The following is a 23,011-nucleotide window of genomic DNA, read 5'->3' as shown; positions in this document are numbered from 1 at the left end:
GTGGGATGGCTGGGACCTCTCAGTGCCTTTGGAGACCCCTGGCTCCCCCTCCTGTCACCCACTTTCTTCCCCCAGGGAGTCTGCAGTGCTTGAAGGGGTTGTGGGCACCTAATCCACGGCTCAGTTTTATAGATGATAAATGGAGTTTCTGGGAGAGGAAGGGGCTCACCCAGGATCATAAACTCAGTGTTGTGGGGTTCCCAGAGTCCAGTTTCCTGCTGAAGTTACTGCCCCTTCTGCTTAGCTTGTTACTAAGCAGGCTCAGATCCTCAACCTAGAACCATCACCTCAACTTCTCCACGTGGGGGTTTAATTGGGAGCACTCCCCTTCCTGGGCCCCATTTGTGGGAAAGGCTCTTTGTGGGGGGACTTGCTTTGTGACTCTTACCCCACAAAACAAGTCTTGGCACCCAGAGTCTGAAATATCAGCCTCTGCCATCCTGCCTCATTTGCATTTCAAAAGGTCTCTTTAGGATTTGATTGGACTTGAAGATATACTTAGGAGCCCATCTGGAGTTCCTCTTTCTTCCTGGCTCTGTGGTTTCTACCTGGGCTGCATATTAGAGTCACTTAGGAAGCTATTTTAAAATACTGATGTCTGGGACCTACCCTGGACAGTTATAGGAGAATCTCCGGGGGTGAGATCTTAGGCATTGTTTTTTTGTTTTGTTTTGTTTTTAAATTGATAATTGTGATGTGTACCCAGATTGAGACCCACTGTGTTACCTCATCGAAAAAGGCAAATTTTTTCCAAGTCCTTAGAACTAGATCTAGAACTATGTCAAGAACTGGTCCTAGGTCCAGACCTTGCTCTCACCTTTAGTAAAAATGGGGGGTGGGGCTTGGATTACATCAGTGGTTCTCCCCTTCAAGGATGGGGGTGTAAGAGGTGGAGGTAGAAAGGGCATGTGTTCAAACTATACCAGATCATTCTCAAAAAATACCTGCCCAGCCCTAACTGGTGTCGTTCAGTTGGTTGGGCATCGGTCCATAAGGGGAAAGGTTGCTAGTTCGATTCCTGGTCAGGGCATGTGCCTGGGTTATGATTTTGGTCCCTGGTCAGGTCGCATATGAGAGGCAACCAATCAGTGTTTCTCTCATCGATGTTTCTCTCCCTATCTTTCTCCTTCCCTCCCCACCCCTCCTCTAAAAATAAATTTAAAAAATATTTTTAAAAAGTACCTTCACACCCTGAAAAGGCAGAAGCAACGTAAGTGATTCTCCCCTCTCATGGGAAGAAGTGTTCAGTGGACTCATGCATCTAACTGAATGACTCTTAAACATGGAGAAACTTCAGTAATGATTACAACCTCTTAACCTTTCCTCCTCCAATTCCCCTCCATAGGGTGTGTGCTGTTTGTATTCTTGGCAGAGATATATGAGCGTTCCTGTTTCTCCATAGCTTCAGTAGACTATATTGTAAGAGGTTTGGATTTTTGCCAATCTGATAGGTGAGAAATGATATCTCAGTGTAGTTTTAATTTGCATTTCTCTGTTGAACAGCATTGAGCATCTTCCTATGGTTAGGAGCCACTTACCTTTCTTTTCATAACGCTACCTCATTTTCCTATAGGTCTGTTGGCTTTTTTATTCTCTATTTTGTGAAGCTGTTTACCTGTGTGGGAAATTAACCCTTTGTCAGTGTTATGAATTGCAAATATTTTCCCAATTTGTTAACATTTACATATTTTTTAAATTAAAAAAAAAGTTATATATATATATATATTTTTCTTTTTAGTAAGAGAAGAAGTGGGGGAGAGAAAAACATCGATTTGTTGTTCCACTTATTTATGCATTCATTGGTTGATTTTTGTATGTGCCCTGACCAGGAATCGAACCTGCAACCTTGGCATATCAGGACAATGCTCTAATCAACTGAGTTACTAGGCCAGGGCGTGTCATTTATATTTTTACTTTTCTTAAGGAGTATTTTTTTTTCCATGTAGATTTTGCTTATCTGATCAAATGTATTGATTTTTCTTCCCCTATAACTTCTGGATTTTTGAGTCATGATTATTACTATAGTCTTATTTTGCTTTAATCCGCATGCAGACTTTTACGATTTAAATTGTGATCAGTCTGTCATCATTTCCAAGGCTCGAGTGGAATTACGATTTGTTGCACCCATATTCATTCATTCTGAATTAAAGTCCCACGAGAATGCCAGTTCCATGAGGACAGGATTTCCTCTGAGATGGAACTTTGCCTGCAGAGACTATTGGAAGAGTCTCCTTGGGAGTAACATCAGGAAGAAAAGCGACAGAGAAGTTGGGGTGTGGAGCCTTCACACCAGTGGCTCAGCCAATTTCATGGGGAGTTGGCATGAGATGAGGCGGGGAGCATGGACCAGTCATTGGATATTGGTTCCTGGGAGGAGGACTCCGCTTTGAGGTCTTGGGTGGGGGGTGGGGTGGGGAGATGAATATCCTAGTCCTGAGGAGGGGGCGGATCTGGGTGGAACACCATAGCATCCTCCTCATATACCCTGTCTGTCTTGGTCCCTGCTGTGTTCTCTACACCAGAGTGTGCCTAGCATGTAATAGGTGCTCAGGAAGTCTTTGGTGAATGAATGAAAGACAAACAAGAACAGAAACCCAGATATCTGTGTCTTAACCCAGGCCAGCTGGATCTCATGTGGTGGTGGGAAAGTGGGGGGCATCCTGGGCAGGTGTGTTCAGAATCATCTCCTCAAGTGCTCCTGGCCTGTCCCCCATTGGCAGCCCACTGGGTGGTCTTGAGAGCCCCTCTGGCTCAGCAGTTGGTGCTGCTCAAGGTCTAGAGATGGCTTGCCTGGGCTGGAGGTGGGGACCATCCATGGAACTTTAGGCTCTGTGACTTCTCTTTGGATGCATATCACCTTCATGAGCTTTAAAGGCTGACTTTTTTTTTTTTTTAATCTCCAGCATTCCTTGAAGAAAAGAGGAACCCGTTCCCTTGGGAAGACAGATAAGAAGCCTTCGGTGCAGGTACTTCCCCCACCGGCAGGTTTTAGACTTAAGGCTCAAGGCCTAACTCCAGCGGTGGTCCCCAGAGATGCCCACCCCTCCATAATTCCCCCCATCCTCCCCTTGTTCATTTTCTTAGCTTCGCCGCCCACTTTACTTCTCCCAACCATGCTCTGAACCTGTGGTTCTCACACACTCAGATAGATAGAGTGCTGTATGTAGCATAGGCCACACATGGAATACAGTTAGCCTCTGGTCTTGGATTGTCAGGGTGCTGGGCACTCTTCATACATTATCTCATTTAATCCTCTCCATGGCTCTGGGAGGGAGGGAGTGTTACTGTCTCATTTTACACTTGAGGAAACTGTTGTAGTAATGGTAGTAGTGGTAGTAGCAGCAATAGTCACCCTGGCAAAATGTTGTGTGCTCTAGGAAGCCCTCCTGGACTGTCCAGGCTATATGTGGTGCTCCATCTTTGCTGCTTTATCAATATCCCTCTGGACTCCCAGGTCCTTGAGGGTTAGGGCGTCCTCTGATTTATTCCTGTTTCCCCAGCACATAGTTGGTGCTCCCAGAAATGTTGTGGCTAGCATTGAGCCTCCCCATACTAATCTTTCTGGGTCCTCTCTACCCCTGTGCCTATTGGGCCCCAGGAGGACAGTGCAGACTTGAAGTGCCAGCTGCACTTTGCAAAGGAGGAGTCGGCCCTCATGTGCAAGAAGCTCACCAAGCTGGTTAAGGAGAATGACAGCATGAAGGAGGAGCTGCTCAAGTACCGCTCCCTCTACGGTGACCTGGACAGTGCCCTGTCGGCGGAGGAGCTGGCCGATGCCCCCCACTCGCGGGAGACTGAGCTGAAGGTGCATCTGAAGCTGGTGGAGGAGGAGGCCAACCTGCTGAGCCGCCGCATCGTGGAACTGGAGGTGGAGAACCGAGGCTTGAGGGCCGAGATGGATGACATGAAGGATCACGGGGGCAGTGGTGGGGGCCCGGAGGCACGCCTGGCCTTCTCCGCACTGGGTGGCAGTGAGTGTGGGGAGAGCCTGGCAGAGCTGCGGCGACACCTGCAGTTCGTGGAGGAGGAGGCGGAGCTGCTACGGCGCTCCTCGGCTGAACTTGAGGACCAGAACAAGCTGCTGCTGAGCGAGCTGGCCAAGTACCGTTCAGAGCACGAGCTGGACGTGACACTGTCGGAGGACAGCTGCTCAGTGCTCAGTGAGCCCTCGCAGGAGGAGCTGGCGGCCGCCAAACTGCAGATCGGTGAGCTCAGTGGTAAGGTCAAGAAGCTCCAGTATGAGAATCGTGTGCTCCTGTCCAACCTCCAGCGCTGTGATCTTGCCTCCTGCCAGAGAACGCGGCCAATGCTGGAGACAGATGCCGAGGCGGGGGACTCCGCCCAGTGCGTGCCCGCTGCCCTTGGCGACGCCCATGGCCCCCATGCCACCCGGCTCTGCAGAGCCAGGGAGGCTGAGGCACTGCCCGGTCTGAGGGAGCAGGCTGCCCTGGTCAGCAAAGCCATTGACATCCTGGTAGCCGATGCTAATGGCTTCTCGGCCGGCCTCCGCCTGTATCTGGACAATGAGTGTGCCGACTTCCGGCTGCATGAGGCCCCTGACAACAGCGAGGGCCCCAGGGACAGCAAGCTCATCCACGCTATCCTGGTTCGTCTGAGCATGCTCCAGCAGGAGCTGAATGCCTTCACGCGGAAGGCAGACGCAGCCCTCGGGAGTTCTGCCAAGGAGCCGCAAGAGCCCTTCTCGTCGCTGACCCCCTTGGGCTCCCAGGGCTCCTCTAAGGAGATTCTCCTGGCCAAAGACCTTGGCTCTGACTTCCAGGTAAGATGTCCCAGTCACAGGGCCTGTTACTTTTTTTTTTGATAGAACCTTTTTTACTGAACCATAACATACAGACAGAGAAGTACACAAAGCACAGGATTTTCCTAAGGTGAGCGAATTCATATAATCTATACCCAGAACAAGGACTAGAACACCGCAGAAGCCCCTCCTCATGGCCTCCTTTAGCCACAGCGCCCACTCCCAAGTGTAGCCTTTCGATTCAGTTTTGTCTTTCTTTGAATTTTATATAAATTGACTCACATAGTACACACTTGTGCCTGGCTTCCTTCACTCACTATTAAGTTTGTTGTCGCATGTGGTAATAGTTTACTAATTTTCATTACTGGATACGATCTCATTGAGTGAATATGCTGCAATACCCTTACTCGTTTGCTATTGATAGATATAGGGATTGATTCTGAGGTCATCTTTTTTTTTTCCAGGCTGCCCTTTCTTCTTTTCTTGTTTCTCTCGCAATTTTGTATTTTAAGATGAGTATTATTAAAACAAAGAACTTTTGTCCAGGTCCTATGCAAAGGCAAGAAACTTGGCTTTCTAATGGTAATGAACTGCCAGGCTCGGTGTCTATAAAATACTACTTAGAAAAATCAGAGTAGCAAATGGATTTGTCCTCCCCCAAAATGCATTGTTGCCAAAGAAGTACATAAACATTCAGAGTTTTGGGAGCACCTGAGTAAAAGATGAAAGCCTGCTCCATGCTGCTTCTCACTCCTGACGGGTAATGCCTTTAACAGTCTGGAGCAGCTCTGGCCAATACAGGGGCCAACACATGTGGCTACTTCAATTTAAATTAATAAAAATTACATACAATTGAAAATTCAGTTCCTCAGTAGCAATAGCCACTTTTCAAGTGCTCGGTAGCTGCGTGTGTCAGGTGGTCCAGATCTGGAATATTTCATCACCACAGCATACCCTTCTAAACCTTTCTCTACCCGTGGTTAGGTAGCTCAGTTGGTTAGAGCGTCATCCCGATATCCCAAGATTATATGTTCAATCCCTGGCCAGGGCACATACAAGAATCAATCAGTGAATGCATAAATCAGTGGAATAACAAATTGATGTTTCTCTCTCTCCCTTCCCCTCTAAAATCAGTCAATCAATAAATTAATTAAACCTTTCTCTGTATATACCCTCATAAATTTGTTTTTTCACCCAAATCATCTTTTGTTATAGCTACTATTACTATACAACTTATTTTTCTCATGTAATGTATCTATTCATTCATTTACTTATGATGCTGTACGTATTTTTTTGTGCTCAGTGCTGGAGGTGCCGTGGTAAGCAAAAACAGATATGAGTCCTTCCCCACCCTCACCCCTACCCCTGCCCAAATCTTCTAATGGGGATGAGAGATGTCAATCAAAGGATGGCAATGAATGTGAAATTACTAACTGAGTTAAGGCTCTGAAGGAAAGATAACTTGGTTCTATGAACAAGGATCTTGACCTAGACGCTAGGTCAGGGAAGGCCTCTGATCTGAGCTGAGATCAGAAGGATGGGTTACCACGGGAAGAGTTCTAAGCAGAGGGAACAGACTGCAAAGGCATCATGGCCTGAAGGACAAGAACTAAGAGGAGGAATGAGGCTGGACTGCAGACAGCATCGGGAAGGCTTGAGCTTCACCCTAAGAGCAGTGGGATGGGTCTTTCCATGTCTATACAGAGAGATTTAGCTCTTTTACAATTAGATGCTGTACTTTTTTTTTTTTAAAGATTTTATTTATTTACTTTTAGAGAGAGAGGAAGGGACGGAGAAAGGGAGAAAGAGAGGGAGAGAAACATAAAGGTGTGGTTGCCTCTGATGCGCCCCAAACTGGGGACCTGGCCCGTAACCCAGGCATGTGCCCTGACTGAGAATTGAACCAGTGACCTTTTGGTTCACAGGCCGGCTCTCAAGCCACTGAGCCACACCAGCCAGGTCTCATACTTTCTTTAATTGGTGCCGTGTTGACATGGCTTGATCTTGCTTTTTTAAGCAAGCAGGTTTCCCCACGTTAGGTCGCCCCCTTGGTTCTTCTTGAGGTAGGAATGATCTAGGGCTGCACATGAGGCTGGTTAGAGGTTTGTGCCCAAGATGGACATTCACAAAATCAGTGTTTCACTTACCACTTACCTAGTCATTCATCCTTTCAACAAATGTTCATCGAGTGATTGCAGTGCCTTAACCAGGGTTGGGTCTGGGCTACTGAGGTGAATCCACCTGGGTTCCAGCCCTCTCAGGTGGGTGGTCAGAGCCTCTTATGGAACCCAGAGGCCTGGGGTGGGGCTGTTTCTGGCACCCTTTGGACCCATCCCCACGGGTATCTTTCTCTTCTACCTATGCCTCTGGGTGCAGCCGCCTGACTTTAGGGACCTGCCGGAATGGGAGCCCAGGATACGAGAGGCCTTCCGCACTGGCGACTTGGACTCCAAGCCTGACCCCAGCCGGAGCTTCAGGCCTTACCGAGCTGAAGACAATGATTCGTACGCCTCTGAGGTGGGCCTCGGCCTGAGCCAGCAGGGGGGTGGGTAGGAAGAGAGAGGCTAAGGCTTCCCAAAAGCAGCGGGATCCATGGAGAATCTCTGCTGGTGATGGTATGGGTTTTGAGCATTCCATTTGGTATCAAACTTCCTAGGACAAAAAGGAAAACAAGGACGTTTGGGCCATTCTCATGGCCTTATAAAGGAAACTTAAAAACTCAAAGACATTGATTTTTTTAATTTCCTATACTAAATTCCACTGGGAATTCAATAATTTATGGCACTTAATGGAGCCACTAATATATGTACAACAAGGCAGCCATCTTGCCCTGGCTGGTGTGGCTCAGTGAATTGAGCGCTGGCCTGCGAACCGAAAGGTTGTTGGTTCGATTCCCAGTCAGGGCATATGCCTGGGCTGTAGGCCAGGTACCCAGTTGGGGAGCGTGAGAGAGCCACCCAATCAGTGTATCTCTCACACATCAATGTTTCTCTCCCTCTCTCCCTCCCTTACCCTCTCTCTAAAAATAAATAAACAAACTCGTAAAAAAAAAAAAAAAGGAAGGCAGCCATTTCTACAGTCAGGCTGACCAGGTTCAAATCATGGGTTCTCTTAATACTGGTTATAGTTCACTTGACGTCTCTGATCCTCAGTTTTTCACCTTTAAAATAAAGGTGATCCCATATAGTATAGATGAAAGGATTTTAAATACACAAAAACCCTTCACTTAAGCCTGGTCTCTGTTGGGTGAGGATGTGAGGAGGGTTCTCATCCACATCTTTGGGCCTCAGAAGACCTACCATTGTGGCTGTGTGGCCTTGGGTACAGGCACAGTCTTACTCTGATGCAGTTTCCTTATCTGTAACATGTGAGGTTTAGAGTTGATGGTGGCTGTAGAATTGCTAGGATTCTCTGGTCCTTGAGGAATTTGGGGTGGTTCTGAGCCCCTCTCGAGCCTACTGCTGAACCTCTCCCTTGCACTTGATAATAAACCCGAAGCAGGAAATGACTCCTATAGACTGGGTAGGACCTACCTGAGATTCCTGAACTATGGAGAGCCCTGTGTGTCCCCAACCTGAGCACCCTTTTCTTTTGAGCATCCTTGGGAAATCAAGTTTGGGGTCCCAGGAAGGCCAGTCTGCAACTATGCACAGTGGGTAGCTCCCTTGAAGTTGAAGGATCAGATTCTCTTAAGTGAAAAGCCATGGCAAAAAGGGGAAAAAATCATCAGATACTTAGTTCTCATTTTCTGAGAAAACGAAATAGGCCAGCTCACCTGCAGAGAAAGTAATTTCCTGCACACATTCAATTATTGTTTCATTCAACCACTTTGTATCAAGCAGTTAGAATTTGTCAGTCACTGTGTTGGGTACGGAGTTCAAGGGAACACCAGAGATAGCAAATCTAGTCCTGCAAAGATTTTTAATACAAAACAGGTATATAAGATATACCTCAACTCAGTGCCTTCCATTGCCAAACTTCCACATTATGGGCCAGATAATAAATGTGTTTTTTTTCACAGAGGGGCATCTTGCCATGCCTGGGAAGGTTTTATTAAGGGTGGAACTGACATTTCATTTTTTTTTTCTGCCTGCTTAACATGACAATATAAACATTTCCCTCTGTTACTATTGAAGAGAAATACTTTTAAAAATTATTTTAAGTGAAGTATAACTTAGTACAGAAAAACACTTACATTGTAAGATGATAGCTCAGATAAATTCCACAAACTAAACACTCCTGTGTAATCAGCAAGAAGATGAATAAACAAATGTGACCTCTGCCCAGGAATCTCCCCATGTCCCCTTCTAGTTACCATCCTGACTTCTAACAGAATGGATTCCTTTTGCCTGTTTAGCTACAAATACCTGTAACACAATTTCCCTTGAAAATGTAGTTTTATTTTCTTTTTCTTAAGATTTTATTACATAGCTATTATTACAACACATAGCTACAATAGTCTCTAAGTACCATTACATAAAGATAGAAACAATAAAGTTAAGATCACAAGATTATCACATAGTTAACCACTCTTAACATGTAGCATGTGTGCGCAGGCCCTTCATGGTTTTCTATTGAGATATATATCTCTTTAACTCTCTTGAAGTACGTATAACAATATAATATACATACGATAATATACATGCAACAAAGAACACTATCCTTAATGGTATAGTTGATGGATTCTTACCTGTATAAAGACCCATTAAACACATATTGATCCTCATCATTATTATATAAGTTGTTTGTAAATTTTTGCAATTATAAACAATGAGACAATGAACATTTTTGCAAATCAAACTCAGTTTCCACAGTATATTATTTCCTTCAAGTACATTTTAAAGAGAAACATTATCAAGTTAAAATTATAATAGCTACATTTGTTGTGTACTTTCTGTTTAATCATCATGACAACCGCTGAGGTAGGTTCAGCCGTTGTGCTGCTAAAGGACAGCTTGGGTCTGACTGACTGCTACCACTCTCAGCCTCTGACCATAGTTTCTAACCTCCTCTTGCTCTCTCCCTCATTATCTTTGTCCCTCATCCCTAACCCAGATCAAGGAGCTGCAGCTGGTGCTGGCCGAGGCCCACGACAGCCTCCGGGGCCTGCAAGAACAGCTCTCCCAGGAGCGGCAGCTACGGAAGGAGGAGGCTGACAACTTCAACCAGAAAATGGTCCAGGTGCGTGGTGCTCGGTGCCCTTTCTACACTTATCCGGCCTTCCTTCTCTGAACTGAAGGCAGAAACCTCAGGAGTCCATGAGTCTTCAGAAGGCAAGGATGTCCGGGGAAACCCGAGTCTTGCTTCCTCACACTGCGCTCATGGTCGTGGATGTCAGTGAGCACATTAGCTGTGCTGGGCTGGAATCCTGGGCTTGTCACTGACCACCTGAGTGGCCTCAGGCCAATTCTGTCTCCTCTCTGGGTCTCAGTTTCTCATCTTTGAAACACTGCCTCCATCAGAGCTGAAAACCTGTAGCCGAAAGGCCATAGGCCTGTCTGGTAAACAAGATGATAGCCCTGTTAATAGAAAGCATTTATTAAGCCCATACTGTATGTCAGGCCTGTGCAATGTACTTTCCACACATTACTACTGTATGTCCTTTAATCCTCATGTCTTCCCCTGTGTGATATCCCCATGTTACAGATGGGGAAACTGATTCCCAGAGATCTGACATGCTTTTTGCCCAGGGTTTCACATCCAGGCGCAGTGGGGCTGCGATGATACTGCAGGTCTCTGGCTCCCTCTTAGCCATGACACAGCATTGCTTTCTCTAGGATATTACACATGCTGAGCCTTCCTCATTCCCAGCATGCCCTTTGCTCTCCACATGGGTCACCTCTCCCTGCCTTCATGGCTCACCCTCCCAGGTTCCTCACTGAATATGAGTTCATGTGAAGCACTGGCATCCAGTACATGCTTATTATATTAAGTCATGGTTTTTATAATCAAGACAGGCCTAGGTTCAAATCCCAGCTGTTTTCTCTGATTCAGTAACTGCTGCTGCTTTTATGAGTTCCTCTTTCCTGGAGTGGCAGGAGGCAGTGTTTATCTCAACAGAATGAGCTGCTATTGGTGGAATCCCTGGCAGGGATCATCAACAAGCACCACCCAGATTTTCTTCCCTGCCCTCATCAGAAGCCTGGAATGGGGTGGGGGAGTAGAGCCCAGGAAGACAGCTGGGTTGCTCATGCCCTTGTTCCCGTCAAAGCTGAAGGAGGACCAGCAGAGGGCGCTCCTGAGGCGTGAGTTCGAGCTGCAGAGCCTGAGTCTCCAGCGCAGGCTGGAGCAGAAATTCTGGAGCCAGGAGAAGAACATGCTGGTGCAGGAGTCCCAGCAGTTCAAGCACAACTTCCTGTTGCTCTTCATGAAGCTCAGGTGGTTCCTCAAGCGTTGGCGGCAGGGCAAGGTGTTGCCCAACGAGGGGGATGACTTCCTTGAGGTATGTTTCTCCTGGGACTGGGACTGGGGTGATGTCGGGGAGATAGGACCAGAGGGACAACCAGCTGGCATTGGCCGAGCCCTGAGACTCATGTACAAGCCAGCAGCTTGCAGGCTTCATTCAGCATCTGTTCATGCGAATCAGCTCTTTAACTGGGCACTATGGCAGGTGCTGGGGGTACCGTGGTAAAGAAGACAGACTTAGTCCCGGCCTCAGCAGGAGAAAGTCTCTTTGGGGGCTGGTAGGTCTCTGAAACCTCTTCATTTCTCTTTAACAAACCTCAGAGTCTTCAGTTGGCGATAGTAATCTAGTTTTGTTGTTATTGCATTATATGCAAATGTAGTGTATGTGTTTTACTCCTTTAAAGTATAACTTACATACAGTAGCGTGCACACATGTTGAGTGTACGACTGATGAAGTTTTATAGTGTTTGCCTGTCATCACCCACCCAGATCACAATAGAGCACATTTCCATTGTCCCAGAAGGTTCCATTGTGCCCTAGTCAATATGCCCACCCCAGCAGTCAGCATTATCATGATTTCCTATACCATTGATTAATTTTGCCTATTGTAGACGTTTATGTAAGTACATGTAGTCTTTTGTGTCTGCCTTCTTTTGCTCAATATAATTTTTTGAGATTCATCCGTTTTGCATATAGAAGTAGTTCCTTCTTTTTTATTGTTTATTTTTGGCTTATGAATACACCTGTTTTATTTTTAGTTTACTTTTGATATGTAGTAATGGGTATTGGCTTTCCATTTTTAGTAATAATAGTTTTCCTTTTTAGATATATCTATTTAAGTAGAAAGAGTAGGTTGACTAAAAACATTTAACGATACTACAGGCAGTATTTAGATGTGGCAGGAAACACGAGCAGCAGAACTTTGGGAATGTATGAAGCTTGGGAAGACTCCCGTGGCCCATTTATCCCTCAGCCTGTGCAGGATCCTTTGTTCCTCAAAGGCCCTGCCTCCCATCAGCAGCAGCACACTAACACTGCTAAGAGAAGGGGGTGTTTAAGGACATCATACCTCAGTCACACTCAGCTGCGTTGGCACTACTCACCTTGACTTTTTGGGTACAGGTACCTCTGGTCCAGCCCAAACTTGGCCCTCCTTTTGCTTAAGCTCCTCTTTCCTGAGCTAGTGAGACTCAGTGACACTTCGTAAGTCCCCATGTACCCCTGTCAGGGGACCCCCAGAGTAACTCCAGTGCCCCAGGAGCAGAGGATGATGGTTAGACCTGAATCTTTAGCAAGAGTCCCCTCACCTCACCTCCAGTGGGATTCATACTTCTAGGCACCATCCTCTGCCGCAGGGACCTCTTAGAAGGGCCACCGATCACCATTAAATGGACCTTATCCTGGAGTATCTGGCACAGAGGTGCCCCTCTGAGGAGCAGCTCGAAAGTCTGTCTACCACGGCTGCCCCTTGAGCATCACCCTCTGTGACACCAGGGGCCTTCTGGTTGGAGCCACTGTCTGCTGTCTGCTTTCTCTTCTGTGGCTTTTGAACAGTTAGGACCCCCTCTCTTGTTTGGAAGTTCGACCACAGCCTTTGGATGAAGCCCAGCTTTTTTTTTTTTTTTTTTAAATGAATTTTAAAATTTTTATTTTTTTAAATTGTATTAAATACTCATAACAAATTTTTCCCATTATCAGTGGCATTAAGTACATTCACGTGGGTGTACAACCATCACCACCATCCATCTGCAACTCTTTTCATCTTGCAAAACTGAGACTCTGGACCCACTAAACATTGCACCCCCATTCGTGGTCCCCCTAGTCCCTGGCAGCCACCACTCTACTTTCTGTCCCTATGATTTTGACTACTCTTAAGTACCTTGAATGGTACAGTATTTGTGGAATTGTATAGTATTTGTCCTTCTTTGTCTGGTTTATTTCACTTAGCATACTGTCTTCAAGGTTCATCCATGCTGTAGCGTATTGCAGAATTTTATTTTTCCTCTTTTAAGGATACTATCCTATGGTATCAATAAAACACATTTTTTTCAGCTTTATTAAGGTATAATTGCTGCATAGGAGTTGTATATATTTTAGGTGTCCAACTTGATTTTTTAAAACTTTTTAAATTGATTTTAGAGAGACAGGAAGAGAGAGAGAGAGAGAGAGAGAGAGAGAGAGAGAGAGAGAGAGAGAGAGAGAGAGAGAGATCTGTTGTTCCACTTAACCATGCACTTATTGGTTGCTTCTTGTATGTGCCCTGACCAGGGATTGAACCTGCAATCTCGGCATATCGGAACTATGCTCTGAGCAACTGAGTTACCCAGCCACGGGTACAACTTGATTTTCAATATGTTTACATTGTGAAATGATCACTTCAATCAAGTTGACATTCATTATCCCACATAGTTTCTTTTCTTTCTTTCTTTCTTTCTTATGGTGAGAACACTTAAGATCTACTCTCTTAGCAAATTTCAAGTGTACAATACAGAATTGTCACCTGTAGTCACAACATTGTACTTCAGATCTCCAGAATTATTCACCCTGCATGACTTAAACTTTGTTCCCTTTGACCAGCATCTCCCATTTCGCCCTCTCCTGCCCTTGGCAACCACTGTTCTGCTGCTTGTGTGAGTTCGACTTCCTTAGATTCCACATGTGAAACCTCACAGTATTTGTCTCTGTCTGGTTTATTTCACTCAGCATAAGTGCGCCAGGTCTGTCCATGTTGTGAAAAACAACAGGATTTCCTTCTTTTCTTACGGCTGAGTAATATTCCATTGTGTATATATAGTGTGTTTTCTTTATCCACTCATTCATCGATAGACACTTCAATTGTTTCTGTATCTTGGCTACTGTGAATAATGCAATGAACACAAGGGAATACAGATATCTTTTTGAGATTCAGATTTTATTTCCTTTGGATATATACCCAGAAATGGGATTGCTGAATCATATGTTCTATTTTTATGTTTTTTGGGGGAAACTACTGTACTGTTATCCATATCTAGGGCTCAGTTATGGTTGCTAGGGAAAGTGCTCCCTCACACTCTCCAAAGTGAACTGCCTGCAGGCCACATAGCCTATATTTTAAGTCAGTTTTTCTCAAACAAACTCTTCGTATTTGGTGAAAATCTTCCTAGCTGTTTCCATTTATTGGAGTAACAGAGAAACAGAAACTTACTTTAGGGAAAAAAGATAAGGTGTAAGCATAAAAAGAGTAAATATATATGCCTATAATTAATAGAAATACAAATATTTACTGAGACATAGATTAAAAAACGTAACCACATACATGTTAAAAGATACATACCTGTATAATGAGACAAAGCACACACATATAAATACATTATAAAATGTATATGAAATACATGCAACTATAAATAATAAACTTGATATACGTTCATACTTTTAAAGACTATACATATCCACACATGCAGAATTAAAACTACTTATGTGAATGGTAATGCTCGTGTTGAGTATTTATAGTGCCCTGGGCACTGTGTTAAGTGCTTTAAGCAGGTTATTGCGTCTTTTACAAATACCCTGTATATGGAGACAATTATTATCCCCATTCTACTGCAGGTAAAGATCTTTGATTCCTTTTCCTCTATTCAGAAATCCAAGAGCTCTGAGAACTGTGTTTCTTTGTGTCTGACTCATTTGGAAAAAATTGGTCTGACATTCATTTGGCAGCAAAACCTTTATTTATTCCACTTCATGTTAATATTCATATGTTTGTAGGGGAAATCTTGGTGTCCTTGAGCATAGGGTGTCCTGCCAGACTTTGCCGGGGTTGTTGTACAATATAAAGTGTAGGTACCGTATTATTTTTCTAAATCCTGATGAATTCTGAATTCCAAACACACCTGGCCCTAAGGATTTCAGAGAAAGAATTGTGCACCTATGTACATATAGTCAGAAGACTATATATTTAAATACACATGACCAGGGACATGTAGGCCCTGCTCCCGCTACATACTTTCCAGCCTCAGTGCCTGCCTGACCCTGGAAACACTTATTCATTTGGTTTCTAGGACACACTCTTGGTTTTTCTTCCACCTCCCTGGTTGCTCCATCTCAGTCTCCTTGCCTGGACCTTCTGGTTCTCCTTGGCCTGACCTCTGAACCTCCAGGGTCCCCAGGGCTCAGCCCTGAGCTTGCATTTCTCCTTCGCCTACACTTATTCGCTTGGAGAGCTCATCCAGGCTAATGACTTCAAGGGCCTTTTTGCACATTACGAATCTATTCGGAATCTGACCCAGCTGCGCTGCCTCTTCCCCCCGCCCCCAGTAGTCTTGTCTGGGCTGTCTCAGTAGCCGCCTAACTGGTCTCCCTGCTTCTGCCCCTGCACCCTTGCACCACGCATCTGTATTCACGCATCCGTATTCACGTGGGTACAGGGAGGTTGCAGGCAGCATGTACTCCCTGTGGATGGTTCCCCTTGGAGTTGTGTGATAGGGGGTTCTGTTGCTACTCTTTATCTCAACATAGCACCTAAAGGGGTCTAATGAGACTAAAAGTCAGGCCAGTGTCGCTCCTCAGCTCACAGTCCTCCCTGGCTCCCATTTCACCCAGAGTAGAAGCCAAAGTCCCTACAGTGGCCTGGTCACCCAGCCTTGTTCCCCATACTTCTCACTTCCTCAAAACCTTGGCATAGGTTTTGTCCTTTTCCTGGAATATCTTGACATGCAGTTACGCTCACAGCTCATTCTCTTCCTGCCTCCAGGACTTTGCCCAAATATCACCTTGTCTCTAAGGCCTTCCTTGACCACCCATGCACAACACATCCGAGCTCCTTTTCCTGCTCTCTTTTTTCCATAGCACCTATTATTATGTGACATTCCATATATTTAATGATGTTTCATACATTTCACGTGTTTATTTTCTTGTCACTGGAATAGAAGCAAAAGGGGGCCCGGGTTCTTTGTCTTGCTCACTGGTGTGTCCCCAGTTCTGAACACAAGGCCTGGCACATGGTAGGTGTTCAATGAACATTTGTTGAGTGAATGATGACTGTGCACCCCAGTGAGAAGGCAGCTTCCTTCTGCTCCATTCCTAACCTGAACTAGTACCTGGTCTCCTCGACTGGCCCTGGACTCCTGCCCAGATTCCATCAGCAACAAACCCTTCCTCCCAGGAAATTTCTGTTCTATCCAGCCAAACCTTTGGTTCCCTTTTCTATCATCGTGGGGATGGGTACCTGTGGCTTTTATTCCAGCCACAGGCCTGGCCTGACTATATGTCATGTCTGAGTAGCTCTCAGGGATGCCTCGTGGTGTTTCAGACAGAGAGATGGTGGAAGGCCAGCAGTGCCTGACTCACCAGCTGTGCTCCTTGGCCTGGATGCTGCCCTGGGGGTCAAAGTTAAAATTTGGGAAATCAGTGCCGAGCTGGGTACTTTTGGACCATCCTGCCCAATAAACCCAATTCTTTCTTCCAGTCTGGCTGTTCAGTCCACTTTTTATCTGGGCCAGGAGCCTGAATCCCCTCCTCCTGATGGTCAGACCCCCAAGTGTGATGCCCTCCCACTCCCTGTTGAATGTGTTTTTTTTTAAAAATAGGTAAATAGCATGAAGGAGCTGTACCTGCTAATGGAAGAAGAGGAATTAAATGCCCAGCATTCTGATAACAAGGCCTGCATGGGAGACAGCTGGACCCAAAACACGGTTTGTTCTTAGCCTATTCCCAGTCCTGTCTCATCCGTTTTTTTCTTTGTCTGATTAATGATCACCTTCTCTGCCCTGTCTTGCACTGGACACTACAGCTAAGAGTTATTGCCTAGTCAATGGCCCCAGGTGCTCAGTGCTGTGTGGTACATAAGTCATCCCAGGGCAGTGACGGAGGGCCACATGGTGGACTATGGTGTCACAGGCATGAGAGCAATTAATTCTGTTTGGAGTGTAGTGGACCTTCTCATAGAGGAGTGGTCATAAGTGGTAGGTTTTGAAGGATGAATAGGAGTTTGCCTAATCGAGAATGGGGAAAAGGCTGTTCTGGACCAAAAGAACTGTGTGTGCAAAGGTGTGGCAATGTATTCTGGGATTTGCTGCACCTTGGGTTGTATACATAGTGGAGATGAGGACATCAAGTTGGGGTCATAGGAAGATGGATCTTGTAGTCTGGGGTCAGGAACCGTCAAATCAAGCCAGAAATAGAGAGAGCAGTGGGGTCAGGCTCCCAGGGTTACCCGCAGTGAGCTTGCGTGTGGGTGGGAAATGGGCCGTGGGCCAACTAGTGGAGATTGGGACTGAGTCAGGCAGCCAGGGAGGCTCCATGGTTTAGACTCCTTATCTGGCCCACAGTGGGTCAAAGTGGTGGATCCCGGGCAAGGAGAAGGACCCCAGGGCCTGGACACCGCAGGACCTCAAAGAAGCCAGGGCCCAGCTCAGATTTAGACAGCATTATTCCTGCTGTAACTGCAGTGTTTTGTTTATATGAGGCTGGGATTCATGTTAGCTTGGAGGTGGCCAGGGGTGAGATGACTCAGCTCAGAAATGTCAGGGCTGAAATTTCCTGGATGAGGTGACCCAGAGAGGGTATGGGACTTACCTGAGGGCCAGTAGAGTCCCAGTCTGGACTCCGGATGAGTCTTCCCAGCCCAGGGTCCCCTTGCAGCCCCTCCAAGCACTCCTGACCCAAGTCTCACTCTTGTCTGTAGCCCAATGAGTATATTAAGACACTAGCCGACATGAAGGTGACACTCAAGGAACTGTGCTGGCTGCTCCGGGATGAGCGCCGTGGTCTGACTGAGCTTCAACAGCAGTTTGCCAAGGCCAAGGCCTCCTGGGAGACGGAGCGGGCAGAGCTCAAAAGCCATACCACCCAGGTGAGCCTTCCACTGCTCAGAGACATCTCCCACCTTGCTTCCGTCCCAGCCCAGCCCTCAGCTGTCAGATCTGGGAGCAGGCTGTACAAGCCGTGCTCCTAGAAGGATGGGAACCCCATCACCTCACCTTGTAACCCAGAGAAGGCAAGAAGCTTGCTTAGGGTCACACAGCAAGGGCATCAGACACTGGGGACCAGGAGTCCTTGAGCTAGGGAAGGAAGGCGAGGGATTGACAACAGGGCGTGGGGGCATCGAGGCACCCCTGCTCTTCCAGGGGCTCGCAGGTGAGGCCAGAATGCTTAAGTGCCTGGCTGTACCTGGTGACTCAGACAGAGCGACTCCTCTCCCCACAACCCAGCGTGACCATAGGGGCCTTAACCAGGAGCTCTGGGGGTTTGGTCTGCTGTGTACCTGGAGGCACGTTGCTTCCCATCTCTGGTGTTTGCAATGAAAGCGTGGGCTTCCTTCCACTCAAAGACAGTGCTCTGACCACCCTTCCCCACACTACACCTCTGCAGGGTCAGGCTGCCCCCAGCCCGCCCCTGCTGCACACTGCCTTCCTGAGCATTGTGGCTCCTGGGAGGTGGGTACACTCATTAGCTCCGCTGGGCAAGTGACACAGCAGGCTCAGAGGAGTTAAGTTCCTTTCCCAAGGTCACCCAGCCAGTCAGGGGCAGACCTGACCCTCACTCCCCATGCCTCTAGGCTCCTTCTTCCCAGTGCTCACAGATTTCTGGCTTCCTGGGGCTCCCAGCCTCTCCTCCTGACCTTCCGTACAGATCTCATAGCTCCTGCGCCTATTCCACAGGGTCCACTGCTGCCCCCTCACCCGGCCATCCCATGTGCTCCTCTCCATGGGAAACTGACTGGCCCCATGAGGGTTAGGATTGGGACATGTGGGGTGCATTCGTTCTTGAGGTTACCTGTTTATCTCCTGCCACCCCAGGGCTTAGGCTGAGAAAACCATCATGCTGGAGTGATCCCTGCCCACGTTCATTACATAAATGTCTGCATGTCCTCCACTAACTGTAAACTTAGGTCGCTGGTAAGAGTTGGTGAAGTAGTATGAGAAGCCGTAATTAGGAACCTCTGTCATTTTGTAGCTGCGTGACCTGAGACAAATAACTTACCTCTTTGAACCTCTTTCTTATCTTTAAACTATCAAAAATGGTAGTTATCTTGTAAAGTTTGCATGAGGATACTGAGATAATGCCTGAAAGCCCTTAGCACAGAGCTTGGCGTGTAGAAAGAGTTCCACAAGCTGTGATTGGGAAGAGGAGTTAGTTCTGAGTGAGGGATCCTCCCAGGAGCGTGCTCTCCTTCTACCACCTGCTGGTGTCCTAGAAAGAGGGAAAGAGGGCAGAGAGCAGAGAGGAGGGTTCTCCTGGTGCCAGTGTCCAGTTTGCTTTTCCTTCCACAGATGGAGCTGAAGGCTGGGAAGGGTGCTGGGGAGCGGGCAGGGCCCGACTGGAAGGCTGCCCTGCAGAGGGAGCGGGAGGAGCAGCAGCACCTCCTGGCTGAGTCCTACAGCGCTGTCATGGAGCTGACACGGCAGCTGCAGATAAGCGAGCGCAACTGGACCCAGGAAAAGCTGCAGCTGGTGGAGCGGCTTCAGGGTGAGAAGCAGCAGGTGGAGCAGCAGGTAAAGGAGCTGCAGAACCGCCTGAGCCAGGTGAGTCCTGTCCTAGCCTTGGTTGGCTCAAGCTACAAGGGGGAGTCACTGTAGGAAAAGGCCTGGGGTAGAATCTCCTTCAGGTATAGCTGGATCCAGGTGCTCAGAGAATGCAGTAGGAACTAGGTCTTTCCCTCAGCCAGTCTCTCAGGCTTGCTGTCCTCTGTGTTTTTTCTTAAGCAAGCTGTCCTCAAATTTGGCCTTTGTTAGTTTTGTGCTCATATCCTCACAGCTTAGCGATTGCAGTGGAAAGAGTTTTCCTTTTCCTGGCTCTGATTGGCCAGGTGTGAGTCATGGGCCCACCCCTGGAGCCTGCCAAAACCCAGGAACCAAGAAGGAAGAGCCAAGGGTAGGCCTCCGTGGGAAAATGGGAGTCCTCAGACCAAAAGAAGGGAGATAGGAAACAGTCATTGACCATTACACCCACAACAGTTCATATCATGCATCCAGCTTAGCAACCCGCTGTGCTCCCTTCTTTATTTTGGCTTTTTTCTTTTGTTTTACTTTTTATTTTAATTACATAAATCAGGACTTCATCTTTATATAAGACCCCAATATTGCAAAAGCATACTCCAACTGATGCCCTTCCTTTCTTGCTAAACTTATATTCCCAGAGATTTTTTATCATTAATTGAATCACAGTGTACATATTGTCTACACTTTACCTCTTTCATAGAGCTGTTCACAACAGGGTGTAGAAGCTGGAGTCATTCAGTTTATTGACTCTTTAGTGTTCCAAGTATGCAGTCTCCACCTTTCTGTGATTCATCTGCCGCTTATCTGATCTAGCAGTTCCAGGGATTGTAGCGTGAGTTAACATAATAGAGATGACTGTATTATAATTTATATAGTATTAAATATCATGTCATCCAGAAAGATGCCCATAAGTGGTTGCTTTCGTGGTCATTTTCAAATCCAACCTTGTTGGTGGCTCAGAGCTGCTGCCCACTGGGAAAGTGGCTTCTCGTCCATGGTCTGGGTTCTCCCGGCTGTAGAGCAGAGCCTGGGGAGTGGCCCAGCACAGAGCGGGGCCCTGCTCACCAGCTGGACCCACCACCAACCACCCTCTTTACCCTCGCCCAACTGCAGAAGGCTGCTGACCCCTGGGTCCTGAAGCACTCGGACCTGGAGAAGCAGGACAACAGCTGGAAAGAGGTGAGTAGGGCAGCAGTCCACCTGTGTTCTTTTGGCTCCTGGCTGCACTGGAGAAAGTCCGTCAGTTGTGGAGGATGCTAACTGTGTCCCACGGGTTGCATCCTCATACCTTAGACTCTTCAACCCTGGCGTCTCTACCCCATGTTTCCAGCCTGTGATGTGGGACTTGTGTAGGACCCTCTGTTGGCTCCATCCTTCTACGTCTGGGAGAGAAGCTAGGTTTCTGTGTATTATTAGCCGGGCCCCTTGTCCTCTTTCGGTTTCATATGTGCCTCTGAAAAGCAGGGCCTCTAAATAGCCCCATGATAATGGGCAAGTCACTCCCCTTCTCTGGACCCCAGTTGCCTCATGGGTAAAATGAGAATCACATTCTCTGCCTTAGTCCAGCCCTGGCTGTGGAAATCAGTTAGGTCTCATGGGTGAAGTTTGCTCCTAAGCCTCGGGTGCATTGTCCTTATAGCAACATGTTGAGTGACCAAGCACTGAACAGACAGACCCTTTGCATCATCCCATGTAATCCTCGTGACAGCCCGAGGAAGTGGTGTGTTAGGAGACTTGGCTGCAACAAAAACTGATTCTGGGGAACTGAGGCAGGAAAGAATTTTATTAGGGTTGTTGATGCAGGTTCAGAAAAGTGGTGCAAGTCCCCAGGGGACCCGCTTTGGAACCAGGGTGAGACAAGCCCGGAGCAGGAAACTTCAGGTCATTGCTGTCACTGCCAACTGAACAGTGACTCTGGGTGCTGCATCACCTTCATATTAAGTTCTAAGCTGTTTTCATGGGGTTCTCTCTTGGAGCTCCCATTGGCCAAGCCTGGGTCACATACCTGTGGGGAAGGTAGGGGCACGGTAGCCAAAAACTGACCAATCAGTATTCTAGATCAGTGCCGACATCAGTTCTGCTCTATAAGAGGAGACTCAAGTGTGAGATCTGGGGTCAGTTCCCACAATGACCTCCTGCTACCTTCCCTCAAGGTGGTGGTGGCCAGAACTGACCTGTCTTATCTCTGTTCCTTGACAGACACGCAGTGAAAAGATCCACGACAAGGAGGCCGTTTCTGAAGCTGAGCTTGGGGGAACTGGCTTAAAGAGGTGCTGCCATCCCCTCCATCCACTTCCCCCACTTCCCCCTGTAGCCCCGCCCCCTGCTCCACCCTATGCCTGCCCTGCCCCTTTGCATCTCTTCTCTCCCACGCCCCATGTACCCACCACTGCACCCAGCAGAGCTGGGAGAGTGCTGGCCTATGGTTTCTATGGAACTCAGGCCACTTAGGAGCTGGGAAGTTTGGAGTGGTAACGCCTACCTGCAATTTTTTGTTTGATCCTGAGCATGGAAAACTGGGGCTTTTGCCTATCCTAGATGCGAAAGAAACTGTTTAGCTCCTGTTGAGGTTCCTTCTTTTTGTGTCTGTAGTTGAGAGAGGCAAATGGGACTCCCGTGCCTGGGATTATTCAGCAGCTTCCTGTGGGCCAGGGAGACCCCCCCAGGGGTCTCAAGACCATGTCTCCATCATTAGAAAACCAATGAAAGGAGTGAGGGCAACAGAAATCCGTAGGGGCCACAGGAGCAGCCTCGAGCCAGGAGGGTAGGCCGTGGAATCAAGTATGTGGTTTAAATTCCACCTCTGCCGTTTCTCACTCTGTGACCTTGGGGTGATGTGTCCCATCTCTGTCTGGTGAGGATAATAGAAGCCGCCTCCTGGAGTTATTGGGAGACTGAATGTGAGACGCACTTAGTACGCTTGGCATTTTTAGTCATCAGGCAACACCTGTGCCAGGTCTGCACTAAAGATTTCGTGTGAAGTCTTAGTTTGGGTTCCCCTCAAAACAAAGTCAAGGAATTAAGACTTTGTCTCAAAGATCCTGAGACAGAGGTTTGAGTGGAAATGATTTATTTGGGAGTGGATTCCAGGAAACACCTGGAAGTAAGATAGCGTAGGAAAGGCAGGCAGTAAATGGGGTGTTACATTCCATGGCAACCTGAACTCAGTTTCGCTGAGGAACTCTGAGAGCCGGAGCAGAGCACGCAACTCAGAGTGCTCTCACCCAAGAATAAAGGAGCCACCATATCCTACCCATTGTTTGGGCAGGGCTGGGTCCAGGGCATAAACTCTGATATTTCCAGCTTCCTCTGTGTGGAGGCCAAGTTTGCTCTTGCAGTCAGAAAAAAAGGAAAGCCCTCAGATGCTCTG

At 47.3% G+C, this 23,011-nt stretch overlaps 1 protein-coding gene across 2 annotated transcripts in view; it reads left to right on the top strand.

Moving 5' to 3' along the window:
- Window positions 1–23,011, top strand: part of MTCL2 (microtubule crosslinking factor 2) — a 92,049-nt gene that overhangs the window by 34,124 nt on the left and 34,914 nt on the right. For both annotated transcript variants that reach the window (XM_090286369.1, XM_090286368.1), the window contains exons 4-13: window positions 2,904–2,966; window positions 3,599–4,780; window positions 7,136–7,276; window positions 9,815–9,940; window positions 10,971–11,201; window positions 16,729–16,833; window positions 17,826–17,993; window positions 19,414–19,665; window positions 20,755–20,820; window positions 21,841–21,911. In XM_090286369.1, coding sequence (XP_090142495.1) covers window positions 2,904–2,966; window positions 3,599–4,780; window positions 7,136–7,276; window positions 9,815–9,940; window positions 10,971–11,201; window positions 16,729–16,833; window positions 17,826–17,993; window positions 19,414–19,665; window positions 20,755–20,820; window positions 21,841–21,911 — 2,405 coding nt within the window. The remainder of the gene's footprint in view (window positions 1–2,903; window positions 2,967–3,598; window positions 4,781–7,135; window positions 7,277–9,814; window positions 9,941–10,970; window positions 11,202–16,728; window positions 16,834–17,825; window positions 17,994–19,413; window positions 19,666–20,754; window positions 20,821–21,840; window positions 21,912–23,011) is intronic.

The sequence above is a fragment of the Furipterus horrens genome, unplaced genomic scaffold, assembly GCF_987537825.1.
Source record: "Furipterus horrens unplaced genomic scaffold, mFurHor1.1.pri manual_scaffold_8, whole genome shotgun sequence".
NCBI classification, from domain to species: Eukaryota; Metazoa; Chordata; class Mammalia; order Chiroptera; family Furipteridae; genus Furipterus; species Furipterus horrens.
Note: the sequence above shows the minus strand (reverse complement) of the source record. Positions and strands in the feature narration are given on the sequence as shown.